The following is a 14,613-nucleotide window of genomic DNA, read 5'->3' on the forward strand; positions in this document are numbered from 1 at the left end:
TGAAGAGGTCATGCATAGGAACAGAGGCTTGTCACCATGAAGAGAGCCTATGAGAGGCTACTGGTGAAGCCTAATTACAGTGGAAGATAGCAGCGTTTTGGAGATGCCAGTACCATGCGATGACCACCAAGAACAGCAGCAGCAGTGGAGTACAGGCAGCTGGAGCCTAGAAGACAAGCTGTGTGCTACAAAGGGCAGAGCTGAAGAAGTGACCCAAGCCCTTGGAGGAGCCCAGAAGATCGTGAGTTGGATCCCAGACATTGAACTATTGGAGTTTGAGTTTTGCTTTTGGTTGTGACTGTGCCCTGATATATTTCCCTCTTGAAGGAAGAAAGTATTTTAGTGGAGCCCACAGTTGAGAGATTTTGAATTTTTAAAAGACTTTGAATTTTAAAGATATTGGATATTTTAAGGTGATTGAACTTTTAATATGTAAAGACTGTGGGACTTTTAAAGTAATTTAGATCTTGGGGATGAATAAGAAAGTAAGGGTTGAGGCTTAATAATGATGTGTTTGTGTGTCAAGTTGACAAGGGGTCAATTGTACTGGCTAGTTTCGTGTGTCAACTTGACACAGGCTGGAGTTATTACAGAGAAAGGAGCTTCAGTTTGGGAAGTGCCTCCATGAGATCCAGCTGTGGGGCATTTTCTCAATTAGAGATCAAGTGTTGAGGGCCCCTTGTGGGTGGTTCAACCTGTGGGCTGGTGCTCTTGGGTTCTATAAGAGAGCAGGCTAAGCAAGCCAGGGGAAGCAAGCCAGTAAGAAACATCCCTCCATGGCCTCTGCATCAGCTCCTGCTTCTTGACCTACTTGAGTTCCAGTCCTGACTTCCTTTAGTGATGAACTGCAACATGGAAGTGCAAGCTCAATAAACCCTTTCCTCCCCAACTTGCTTCTTGGCCATGGTGTTTGTGCAGGAGTAGAAACCCTGACTAAGACAGCCGGCTTCTGCGAGCTCTCTTTTTCTCTAATTCTTTTGCTTCCATGTTCAATATTGAAATATGAATGGACCTTCCAAACTGCCAGTGGCACTAACTCTAGGAGAAAGGGCGAACAAAGAGTTGGTTTAAGAACTCGATGCCTAGCTGGCACATGCAGAAGACTGTTTGCAGAAGGACCTGCACTATACACTGTATTTAAATAGCTTCAGAATTTACTTAGGAACTTGATCATTTACTGTGTTGTGCAAGCCACACTTTGAGTGCAGCTCAGGGATATAAGAATGACTTTATAGCTTTGTGCTTTTGTAATGCATAGGTGTGTAGAACCATTGCTGTTTTTATCACTGGCAAAGGCACTTATTTGGATTAACTACAGTAATCTTTGGTGAATTTGGTTGCAAATTTAAGGCCCTGTTTTTAATACATGAACCAATGGTATCATGTGTTATCCATCTGACATGACTATAGAAGACACTCCAAAAGAGGAAAGAAGGAATGTGCAGGAATCCAAGATTAGCAAGCCAACTTTGACTAAAGAGAGACTTTCATAAGTGGCTCCCCAACTTCTGCTTATCTTTAATTTCATGGCTGTTAGATCAGTTTTACCCTGCTCTGAAGAAAAGGCTAAAACTTGAAGATGCTGTTTCATGAACTCATTTGATTGGTTGCAGGTTATTGCTGCAGTCACTTTTGCCCTAGGCAAACACAATGACACAGTGTGCTTCCTAAATTAAGCACTGAGTCTGTGTTTATTTGGAGGTATGAAAACTAAGATTTAAGCACAAATGATTGACATAAAGCCACACACTGACGTAGCATCAAGTCCTGACTTAGACTGAACTACAATGAAGACGAAGCTCAGCCTAGGCGATGTGCTGTTACAGGTGCTCAGTGCCATGGTTTTCTTTATCAACTGCTGCCCGATTGTTCTAGCCCTCTCTTTGAATGTCTGTGCTTCATGCCCTGTGTCTTTGATTCACACTAGCCTAGTGTGGGGAATAAGGCTGCTCTGAGGAGTGAAGTTGTTTTTCTGTATTAGGACCCAAGTATGAAAGTATTTCCCGACAATTGAGTTTATTTAACATTACTATTCTAGACTCAAAAAACTTTGCTAGGAGAGTGACTTTTGTAAGAATTTCAAATGTGATGATCATTGTTGCAGTCAGAGATTTTAGTTTGAAGAGAACCTATGGGAAACCATAAGCATACAGATGACATTTATACCACTGGTTCTCAACTCTAATTCGGCTACCCTTTAATATGTTCTGATGACCCTCAACCATCAAATTGTTTTTGTTGCTATTTCATAACTGCAATTTTGCTACTGTTATGAACTGTAATATAAATATTTGTGTGTTCTGATGGTCTCACTCAACCTCTGCAAGAGGATCATTCAACCGCAAATGGGGTCAGGACCCACAGGTTGAAGACTACTGTCTTATATGGCATTTCTGGAGGTAAGTAAAGGGCAGTCTCTGAGGTTTGGAGCTCTTTATCTCTGGAGTGGTAGGACACAGGGAACCACTATCTCTCCCAAGTCTTCTGAACAGCATCTTCACGAAACGATCAATTCTCTTTTTAAAGACCCCTAATCACAGAAGCCCAGTTCCTTTGGAGAAGCAAACAGCTCAGAGCAGCTTGGACTCTTCAATTTCTTCTTTTATTTATTTGAAAGACTTTCCATACAATTTGCAGTGGCCCAGTTTTTTTTAATCTATCTGTCTGGAACAGAATAAACTTACTTTTTCCCCTCAACCATCTAAATAATGCTAATAATAGCTATAACTATTTACTATGATATTTACTATGCTAGGGACACCTTTAAGTCATATATGTTAATCAGTATAATTCTCAGAGGCAGCACAAGGAAGATACATCACTACTATTCTCTCTCTCTCTCTCTCTCTCTCTCTGTCTCTCTCTCTCACACACACCATCTATTTATCTATCTCTTCCCTTCTCCCTCTGGAAGTCAAAGTTTAAAGTATTAGGTAATTTCTAACAAGGTGGCACAGTTTGGTAGTGAGTAACTGGGCCTGAACTGCAGGCCCAGCAATCTGTCTCCAAAGAGCAAGCTTTGAACCTATATACTGTGTTACCTCCAAAACTCAGGTACTTGAATATAGGTCATGCCTTTCCCATACAAGGGTTTGTGATTTGGGAGTACTTTATTCCTATGATAGGTACAGCTAAACTTCTTTCTAAAGGAGGCTGTGGTGGGGTTTCTTTGAGATCAGAAAGATGACATTATCCCTTCCCTTCTAAGTGTTATCCTGCCCCCATAGACACCCGGCCCTCCACCTCCCCCACTACACCGCCCCCCCCCCACCCCCAAGCTTCCAGAGAAGGGGCACTCACCTGTATGTACGAACATGTGCTTGACGTAGTTCTGTTTGGCTGTGAAAGTCTTGTTGCAGAGAGTGCACTCATAAGGCTTTTTGTCACCTTGCCCACTGGCTGTGCTGTGGCCTGTAGATGAGGCCAGGGGCTGTGGCGCTGGCAGCTGTGCAGTAAAGGTGGACAGGCCAGGCTGGGACACTGTCACAAACTGGGTCTGCTGGCCTGTCAGGGGCTGTGGCAGGCTGAAAAGAAAAGGCTTGGGGCCACTGCCCGCGGGCTGGGTAGTGAAGAGGGCTGGCAGATAGGTGTTGCCAGCTGTGCCAATGACCTGTGTGTTGCTGGTCAAGGTCAGAGGCATCCTCAGGTTGCTGGTGAGGGTTTCTGTCTGGCGTAAATAGAGCTGGGTACTTGGCAATGGTTGCCCGATGGATGTGTTGACGGAAGGCTGCTGTAGGACGCCCTTATCGGAGCTGTTACTCACAGTGATGACTGTGTTGTCCATCTCCACTTCATTGCTTCTCTCGGGAGAGGAGGCACCTGTTTCTAGCTGGTTTGGCTGGGCACTGCTCTCAGCTGGGGCTTCTGCTGCCTGCTCGGGTTGGGCGGGTTCTGCTTGACCCTCCCTTGTGGCTCCGGCCCCAAACTGTTGCTCCACTGAGTCAGGTTCGGTGCCGATGGAGGAGCTGACCCCAGAATCAAAGCTTTCACCTTTGGGCTCGCTCTCTGTGCCCTCTGCCTGGTCAGTGTCTTCTGTGCACTCCTCGGATTCATTGCGTTCTAGGATCTGCACCCTTTGCTGCCCATAGTAGTCATAGTCATCTTCCATTTCCTGCTTGATGTGGATGTTGCCCACCAGGGTCTGGATGCGCACAGGCCGGGGCTGCTTGCGGCAGTGCGTGGTCTCAGGGGTGGTGGACAGGTAGCGCTCCATTTGTTGGGAGCGCTCATGGATGCGTGTGATCCAGCTGGGGTCTTCCATGTGGTGGTCACGGGGCAGGCCGAGAGCAGTTTCGTGGTGGCTGACCACTGCACCACTGTAGAAGGAGCGCTCGCCGCTGCCATTCTGCATGGAGCAAGCGTAGAGTGCAGAGTAGATTCGGTCCACACTGTGCTGTGGGTGGCTCTGCAGGTAGCCTGATTCCGTGTCACTGCTCTGGCCAGATGTGCCTGACTCTGGTGTGCCTCTTGGTGTGTCCTGGCCAGAATCCTGGATGCCCGGGAACACATCGCCCACGTTTTGTGACACGATGCGTGTGCACTCATCTATGACCGTTTTGATCTGCAGGATGCTGGCGGCTGTGAGGATCTGCAGAGCCTCCGACTGCGAGACTCTCAGCACACCGCTGTACATGAAGTCAATGAGCTTTTGCACCGACTGTACGGACACCACCGACGGGATTTCGATGTCGCTGTAGCCCAGCAGCAGCTTGTCTTGGAAGAAGGGGCTGCCGGCTGCCAGCACGCAGCGATGTGCGCGCAGCATGCTCCCGTGGATGCGAACCGTCACGTCACAGAAGTGGCCACGGTTGCGCTGCTCGTTAAGGGTCTCGAGCACGGAATTGCTGAAGTTGTGAAGGTTGATGCTGTGAATGCGCTCGGTCATCCCCTTGCAACTGATGTCACCTGTAGTATAGTGAGGCAAATACAAGACAGGGCACAGTCATACAGAGCTGATGGCTTTCTAACTCAGGACTTAGAAGAGTCAAGCCAGAACCACCCACCTGGCGGATGCACACGCAAGCGGGAGGGGCGGGGGAGGGGTGATGCGGAGGCAGGGGGTGGGGTGGATTTGGGAAGAGTGCACATACAGTCTAGGCAACCAATGCCTTGCGTTTCCCCCCACCTCTGGACTTAGTGTCCCAGCTATTTTGGATATTGCATTCATTGGGATCCACTAGAAGTTCAGGCGATGTTTTCTAAAAGGGTAATCAGACGGGTTGTTGCCTGCTATGCTATAACTGCATGAAGCATGGTGCAAAGATGTATGTTAGCCAGGGGACCACTCTCCTCTGCCTCACTCTGGACAGGCCTAATCTCAAATCCTCTGGAAAAATTTAATTCCTGTCCACAAGTTCCAGACGCTTCTTATTCTATCAGCAGACAGCAACAATATCCATAGTTTAAACATTAATTCCTCCCTAGTTACATGGTGTATTTTATCAACCTCTATATCAGATTTGCAAAACTTAGAAAATTCAACCCAGACTAAGATGTCTACCACACCTCTGCAACCACCCTTTCCAGATGAAAGGAGGTGTGCAGGATGCAATCTGCTTGCAGAAGGGGCACTTGCTGGCTGCTTCTGTATCTCCTCCTGCCTAGCACCCTGACAGTCTGCACACTCATCATGGATGGGTCTGTAGATTCCAGTGATGCTGCTGCTACTGAGGAAGGGATTTTGTTGTTGTTTCTTGAGACAGGCTCTCACTGCCCCACTCAGGCTGTCCTGGAACTCACAAGTAGACCAGGCTGGCCTTGAACTCAAGAGATGCCCCTGCCTCCAGAATTAAAAGTGTGCTTGTGCCACCACTCCCAGAAAGAAGCAATGTTTTAAAAGGCCAGAGCTGGATGTGATGAATGGGATCATGCTAGGTGATCACATGTATCATTTAAAATGGGTGCTTAGAGTAAAAGAGAGCGCTGTTACTAACTAGGCCAGGAAAGCAGGAGTAAACTGGAGGTAGTGCATAGACTTAATTTGAGCAATAGGGTGTTTTGCAGAACTATTACACAGTTTCCAGAAGGAAGACAGTAATCTTGGTGGGGGCTCTGCTGGTCTGACCAACTGCCATCCCTCTGTTCCAGGCTGTCTACACAGGTGACAATGTTGTTAACACCATTCCATACTGAGAAGAAAGCAGATGGCTATGGCACAGTCCCAGGGACTTCCTGTTTTTCTATGTCACCCCTCAGTCTCTGAAGAATACCTTTGCACGCGCCACTCTTCAGTCAGAACCATCCTTGTAACTTCACAATCTGCAATGCTTTATTCTGACAGAAAAATGTGATTGGATTAAAGGGTACCTAAAAGATTAGTGAGGAACACTTCTGATTCTCTCTGTGAGGGTACTATCACTGATTATTAGATTATGAGGGGTCTGAGTTGATGAATTAATTAAGCCTTTCATAGATTTCATAATAAGATGCTATTTGGGGGGAGGTAGGGCTCAGCTGGAGAAATTAATCACTGGTCATGTGCCCTTTGGGGCTGTATTGTGCCGTGGTTTCTTGGATTCTCTCTATCTGCTTATACGATGAGGTTATTTATGTATTCTGCCACATGTGTTCATTACAATGGGACCAAAGAAGCATGGGTTAAACCCTCTGAAACCAGAGGACAAGATAAATCTTTCTTCACGGTGCTAGTTGGTTTTTGTCAACTTGACATATGCCATAGACACCAAGGAAGAGGAAATCCCAATTGAGGAATCACGTCCATCAGATTGACCCACTTTATGGGGCATTGTCTTGATTGCAGGTTGGCGGAGGAGAACCTAGCCAGTCCTGGGCAGATGGTTTGGGGTAGTATGAGACATGAGGCTGAGCAGGAGCTGGGAAGCAAGTTGTCTTAGTCAGTGTTCTATGGCTGTGAAGAGATTTTATGACTAAGGCAACTTATAAAACCAAGCATTCAATCTGGGCTTGCTTACAGTTGCAGAGGTTTAGTCCATTATCATTTTGGAGGCACACGGGCATACTTGGTGCTGAGAAGTAATTGAGAGTTCTACTTCTGAATCCACAGGCAGCAGGAGAGAGAAAAGCCCTCCCTGAGTGAGACACTTCCTCCAACAAGGCCACACCTACTTTAACAAAGCTCTAGCTCCTAACCATTCTCAAATAGTGCCACCCCTACCACCTAAGCATTCACACACACAAGTCTACAGGAGCCATTCGTGTTCAAATCACACTCAGGCGCTCCTGCTGCCCTGCTTCAGCTCCTCCCCAAGGCTTCATCCTTCCTACCTTTTTTTTTTAATTGAAAATAATTTTTTTAATATAATATATTCTGACCAAATTTCCCTTCTTCATTCCTGCCTTGGCTTTCCTTGGTAATGGTCTCTAACCTGTAATACATCATAAACTCTTTCCTCCCCAAGTTACTCTGGGTCAGGGTCTTTATCATTGGATCAGAATTCAATCTAGGACACTTCCTCCAGGGTTGTTTTGTTCTGTCTTGTCAGTATTCGGTAACAATGGGAGAAGATCATGAATACACAGCTAAGCTATCAGGCTGAGTGAGGCCTGCACAGTACATGCCAGAACATTACTTAGGGCTCCACCCTGTAGTGAGGACCCCAGAGGACCCGGCCTGTGCACAGCAGGTGTGTCCACCTCTCTGCTGAGCGACTACCTGCTCAGGAAGTCCCTGCTCTACCCCACTCTCCACCGGATCCTCTCACAGTCCCAGCAGAGCAAACCTCTAAGCTCTCGTATCATTCAGTGATGCAACCTCTTTCCCCTTCCATCAGGTTTATTATGGGCCCAAAATACTGGATTATACTATATTTTTCATGTGATCATAAAATTCTAGTTGCATAATTGAATGATTATGTCAAATCCCCAATATATAGGTTAATACAAAATATATCCCTAAATGAAGATCCTAATAATTCAGGAATGGATGTCCAGGAATTGAGCCAATAGATCATGTTCTAGCGTCTTGCTGAATTTTATATTCTAGATACATGCAGATATAGAATGAAAAACGATAAGGGCAAACTTTTCTTCAAGCCTTATTATCTGTCAAGCACTGTCCAAACCACTCTAATATATGCATATTATACCATTTAATCATCAGAGCAACCATGGGGAACAGGTTGTATTATTAACACTTAATTTATACACTGGGAATTAGGGCTGAGAAATCAGCCCTAATGTGCTCAAAGCTGCACTGATCAATGACGGTAGGGCTGGTGTATAAACCCAGATGGTGTGGCTCTGGATTTCTCTCTTAACAGTTCTACAATATCACATGCTTTGCCCCTAAGCGGGAGCGGGCATTAGGCTCCATACAGCTGCTCCAACCATCAGCTGTCAAGTTAAAAGTTAGAAAGAACACCTCCAGCCTTTGGCCTCCAGACTTCACTATTGCTTAACACATGCATGTGAGAGCATGCGACAGATATCGAGCAGCCCAGTTAAATGGCTGTAAGCAGGTGGCAGGAAAATCACCATTTCTGGGCAGGGTGGGCTTATTAGCACACTTGTCTTTCTACACAGGTAGAGACGTCAGTGCTCATTTGATCACACGGACTGCAATGCAGAGGTCAGATGACACACTTGGCTTCTTTCTGTGGAGTGTAAGCAGCAGGTCCTTCGCAATTGGAACTCTGGTTAATATTCCTGTATATTTTTACCCAGTAAGAAATTCTCTCCTATATAAGACCCCCACCACCACCTTTTTGTAGCAATCCTATATATTTTCAGGATATTATTGTTCTGTTTGAGGTAGAGAATGTTATGGTTCTAAAAGTTTCTATTGATTTAATCAAAGTTCTATACAGCAAACAACTAGCAAAGTTGGGATCAGAATCCATATTTCTTGGTCCTCTGAGGAGTGACACTTTAATTGCCAAGGATCTAGGGCCATCCTCATTTAAAGAGAGAGAGAGAGAGAGAGAGAGAGAGAGAGAGAGAGAGAGAACATTGCTTTTAGACATTGTTTAAGAGATAAGAATATTAAAATAGTATTAAAAACTTATTTAATTGTACATATTCACATGCACATGCATGCACACGCATGCACAAGAACAACTTTATGAGAAAAATCTACTTGCTTGACTGAACTGTTTAGTCAATATAAACAATCAGGTTATTTGCTAAATAGTCTATATGAGTATAATATTATCGTTGTCACCAATTTCACTGACAACCAGAGAGGAAAATATAAACCTATGTGCAGATACAAGCTGACCGTATCTGCCATCTGGATTTTTATGGAGAGACTCTACACATGCCTGGAGTCCACCTGGCCCCTGCGCAGTGAGCTGCCCTCAAAGGCTGGCCTCCCTTCTGCTGGTGCTGGTACAGATGCGGTGGAGAAACTTGCCTCTCCATTCAGGCACGCCGCCTTCCTCCAGCACACAATGCAGAGGCAATTCCTTTCCCAGGCTTGCTTTTATGTTTAACTCGAATACAGTGGGAAAGTTTGTGCCACAGTGAGGCAAAGTCCAGGCTTTTGTGAGCATGCCCTTTTCATCCAATGGGCATTAATGTATAGATTCCAATGGAATAAATTTGAAATAGCCTACTGTAGATTTGTCCCCCATTGAAAACAAATCTTGATTAGATGGTATTCAAGAACTGTATAGGAAGGAATGGTGTGAAAATGCTAACTCCATTCTTTCTAAGATTGGCACTGAATAGGCATCTGGGCTATTCAAAATAAGCAGGAAAAAAAAACCCACAAAAAAAAAAAACCCAGAACCCCCCAAACCAACTAACCTCCCTCCCCCGGAAACCCCAACTCTTCAAAAACTACACAATTTTACATAGATTTTTGTGTATTTGAAAATGCCACATTGCTGTAAGAAAGCCCACAGTGGCATGAGAAAACTCTTATTAAAAATAGATCTCTTTATATTATCTTAAAAGAATATCCTACCCACCTGGCTTTGTATCAGAGTAAAAAGTCATTCTGTGATGACACTCCCTGGGAACATTCAAGAAATTGTCCTAAGGACAGAGAGGATGTAATTATTCCAAGTGACTGTTCCCTGAGAGCACAAATGACGGCGTAGAGGCCCGGCTGAGTCCCCAAGGGAAATTTGCCTGAAGAAATGGGCGGTGGAGGGCCTGGTGCCGGTTTTACAGGAACTTTGCCCCTGCCTGTCCTGTAAGCTGCAGGGGTCCAGGGCTAGGACTTAGCATGAGAATGAAAAGCTGCCCGAGAATAAGAGAAAACGGAGAAGAAAGGGAACAGCAGGCAATACAATCTTTTTTAATTAGGTGTGAAATCCAGTTCTTTCTCAAGCAGGAGAGCAAAAGGATATATAAAACGGAGGAGGGTAAGGGTAAGGTGCAGGGGGGCGGGGTAGCGGGAGGGGGATGGGAAGCCAGGGCTGGAAAGAGGAGGAAATACCAGTGCTCAAATTAAACCCAGTGTTGATCAAGCCAACAGGTCTAAATCAAAAGTAGGGCCCGAAGGAGGTCAGCTACTCAGTACGTGGACTAGGTACAGCCTAGGGGCCAGGCTCCACAGTCCAGCCTCAAGCACAGTGATCCTTTCTGTCCTCTCAGGAACCTTGCTCTTCCTCCCTGAGGCTGCCGCCGGAGGCTTTACAGAGCTTCTGGGAATTTGCTCTCATATTTGTATGGCAAGTGCTTTAACCTCCCCCAGCCTGGAGCTGCTAATATTTTATATGATAAGATAAACAATCTTCAAGAAAAAGTTGCTTTGTAGAAAAGGATGGTTAACACTAACCGTGTAAGACTCAAAGAGGATTGTGGGTAAGGAGACCTGAAGCTGGTTGACCAAGCTGAGGAAGCCGGCCATGCTGTTTCCAACTGTGGAAGGCAATTATTGAGCAAAGTTTGATTTGATTTTGGTTTTTAGCACGGCATATTTTTGAAAGAATTAGGGGATGAGATATCTTTGAATAGTTTTGAATGTTAAAATGAGATATTATAGTACAAGGATAAAGCAAATCAAATGTACACTTCCAACTCATACAGCGGGAGAAGTTTGAGATGACGTCTATTTGAAAGCTCTACAGCCCCTCCCCCTCTGCCCTTCCCTCTTCCTCTTCCCCCTCTGTCCTTCCCTCTTCCTCCTCCCCCTCTGCCCTTCCCTCTTCCTCCTCCCCCTCTGTCCTTCCCTCTTCCTCCTCCCCCTCTGCCCTTCCCTCTTCCTCCTCCCCCTCTGCTCTTTTCTCTCCCTGCCCTGTTCTCTTCTCTACTCTTACCCTCTCTTCTCTTGTCTCCTCTCCCTTTTCTTTTCTCCTCACCGCCTCCTCTCTTCCCCTTTCCCTCCTCCTTTCCTATCCTCATCTTTCTCTTCTTACTAAGGATTATGTATGGGCAACAGGGAAGTAAAACTGGGAGCTGGGAACAAACCGCTTGCTCTATGACACTAAAGCCAACCCAGCTCTAGACAAATGTCTCACTTCTAATTTCCTTTCCCATCTGCTTCATTTTCTTTCTACTTTGTCTGAAGGCTGAATCTAGGTTTCCATCACTGCTGGAGCCCGAGGTCCATGGGAAGAACCATCCCAGGAAGCTTGCCCTATGGGCCTCTCCTGGTCCCCTCACTTACTTCAGTTCTCTCTGGCTTACCTACTTCAAACCAAGTCTGCTGTGATCCCAGAGGGAGTGAAGCATTGCTGGCTCCATGCTAAAATTATAAACATAACTGACTTATGGTTAAAGCTGCAGTAGGGGTTGCTTGGATTTTCACTAGATCATTAGTGAAACATTTACTGAGAATTCCCTAGGGTAAATGTGAATGAGCTAAAATCTAAAGCAAAGAAGATATTCATCCAAATGGACCTTCAATATCTGAAACATTAACTAACCAACTTAGATCCTCAGGCAACAGCATTCTGCTTTGATCTTGCTGAAATCTGCTGGTATAAAAAAGATTGTGTTCTTCTTTTGGCCCTGTTTAGAAAGGAGCTTAGAGTCAAGATTTAGGCGACATAATAGAAATTGAGTAGACTTCAATATGTGCTTTCCTATTTACAAATTCATCTAGACTTATTGAATAATAATAATAAATAATAATTTACTTTACCTTGACTCTGATTCTTTGTTTGTCTATAGTTATATAAAAATACATCTTAATAATTATTGAATTTTTAAAGTCAACCTAAATCCTTTTAGGTTGCAACAAAGTATAATCAAACATCTGTCTACAAGTAATTAATCAACAACTTATGCAACTAATTTTAAACATAAGCTAAAAACTCAATTTTAATATAATGGTATCATCTGTGTGCATATTTGAACTTTCCAGAGATATAGAATCAGGAGAATATTAGTATAGACATATGTAAGGGCATTTACTGTAGAAATTGTCTCATGCAATTATGGAAGTTGAGAAGTTCTGTAACAGATCATCTTAGGTTGGGGACACCAGGATCTTGGTGACACAGTTCAGTCTGAGTCTGAATGCCTGAGAATCAGGGAAATCCAGGGTGTGACTCTAAGGAGTGTCTGAGTGTCCAGGGACCCAGAGAGAGGGTATTTTCTAAGAAGAGGAGCAGGAAGAGGAACTGGATATTTAGATTTCTCCTTTGTGTAACTTCCTTGTGTTTTAGGACGTGCTTCCTAGGCCAAACCACACAGACACTGTACCATTTTCCTCTTTCTTTTTGGTTACAGGAAATACCAGTTTTTCCTCTTTCTTTTTGGTTACAGGAAATACCAGTTATAGCAGCTCACCATTTACCTTAAAAGGGATCTTAACATGCCCCATACCATAGAGCCCTAGAAGTTTCTCTGAAGTACAAGGCCCTGAGTTTCACTTCTCACCCTTAGGCAATAATTTGCTTATTAATATGTCCACAGTCCTTGGTACTTTACATTCACCATGCCCAGTCAGCATAACGCCATCAGTGTAAAGGAGCAGTGGTACAGCTTTGAAAGGAGATGCGATCCAGATCCTTGGAAATTAAACTGTGATGTTGGGCTAAGAAGCTAATACTCTCTTGAGGTAGGAACTGCAGTATAAATATACTGCTGGCCTAGCCATTTGTCTTATGGAGAAAAGGGTACTTGCCAGATCATTAGCTGTTTATAAAGTACCAGGGCACATGTTGATTTGCTCAAACAATGAAACTACATCTTGTAAATTAATCAACTGAAGTCATTACTTGGCTAAACTTTTAATAATCTACTAACATTCTCCAGGATTCATCTGTCTTTTGCACAGGCCAAATACAGAAGCTGAGTGGGAATCACCACACTGGCACCTCACCAGTCCTTGATGGTGGGATTAATCTTTATAAACCCTCTGGGGACTGATAAATAAATACTGATTTTATTTATCACTTTCCTAGGAAAAGGCAGCTCTGCCCTGCCCATTTGGCCAGGTGCTAAGTGTCCCTGTCATATTCACGTATTCCAGAACTCGAGGAAGACACAGAGTGTAGATCTGAGAACTAACCATGAATCAGACTAGAGCCATAAACCTTATTAATCACCTGATCTTTAGATGGTCTTAATCTGAGTGGGTAGCTAAAGAGATACTGTGCTCTCCTGTATCAGTATGTAGAGCACATTTCTATTTATCTTCATAAAGTATGATTCTTTCTCTCCCCATGCACAGGTACCCTGGTAAAGGGCTGCCAGTGTCTTTGGAGAAGGATGAGATGAAAAGAACATATTTTGGGTGGTGTATGGAGTATTTCCTCAAGTGGTGGCTCTGCCTTGCATTCATTCAGCTCAGCTCTGGGAACTGATCCAGAGCTGTGATTCTGCCTGTAGGACTTGAGTTAAAGTTTTCTTCACTTTCTCCAAAAGTTTTTAGTTTATATAGGTCACGGAAGGGTTTGGTAGCTTTCCTATTGTCCTACAAACTCTGGAATTAAGTTGGCAGGATCCATTAAGGTAATGGATCTACATCATTTACAGTGTGTTGCTTGATGCTCTGTCTGCCTATCTACAACTGTAATTACCCACCTTGCATCTAACAGTGGAATATCACTGCTCGGTCTTTGTCTTCCCAGATCCAGTTCTCACTGCATTTACATTTTTCTCCTTGAGTGACAGGGATTCCCACTCTAAGGGTGGAGCTACTGCAAAGCATCCTCACAGAACTCCTCAAAGGCCCTGGGTTGCTCCTTTTGAGTTACTCTTTTGAAGAACTGGTTGGGGAAGGGCCTACCACTGGCTCTCCCAGTGAGGAAGAAGTAGACAAATCCACTCTACCATTCTAATCTGCCCAAGCCTCTTCTGTCTGTCCTTGGATATCTTCACTTTATGCATATTGACTCTCTTTTTATGCACATTGCAGCCAAAGAACCCAAACAGTCGATGCTTTTCCCACGTCTCTAAGCTAGAACAGGAAATGCACCATCTCTGCTCAGTGGGCCCACACTGGCTGCTTTAGTCTGCAGCAACCAGGCAGCACGGCTTCATGACAGCTCTCAGTGTGCCACAGCCTTCAGGTACCCAGCTCACAGACTTCTTGCTGCTAAAACATCCAAGAAGAAAGACAACCCAGCTGGGTTCTGTGAAGGAAAAGACCCAGAGGAGACTGTCAGCTGAGCCTACTTCTGCAAGAGCTGGAAGGAAGCTAAAAAAGACTAAAGGGAAAAAACAAATCTTCAAATTAAAAAAGTAAATAAACCAGGCCCTGATGGCAGATGCCTTTAATCCCAGGACTCAGGA

General features: G+C 44.6%; 1 protein-coding gene across 10 annotated transcripts in view; it reads right to left on the bottom strand.

The window, feature by feature from the left end:
- The window catches only part of Zbtb20 (zinc finger and BTB domain containing 20), a 786,764-nt gene that overhangs the window by 20,484 nt on the left and 751,667 nt on the right, over nt 1-14,613 (bottom strand). For all 10 annotated transcript variants that reach the window (XM_052158175.1, XM_052158178.1, XM_052158177.1 and 7 more), the window contains one exon: nt 3,301-4,905. In XM_052158175.1, coding sequence (XP_052014135.1) covers nt 3,301-4,905 — 1,605 coding nt within the window. The remainder of the gene's footprint in view (nt 1-3,300; nt 4,906-14,613) is intronic.

This window comes from Apodemus sylvaticus, chromosome 15 (genome assembly GCF_947179515.1).
Source record: "Apodemus sylvaticus chromosome 15, mApoSyl1.1, whole genome shotgun sequence".
In the NCBI taxonomy this organism is placed as follows: Eukaryota; Metazoa; Chordata; class Mammalia; order Rodentia; family Muridae; genus Apodemus; species Apodemus sylvaticus.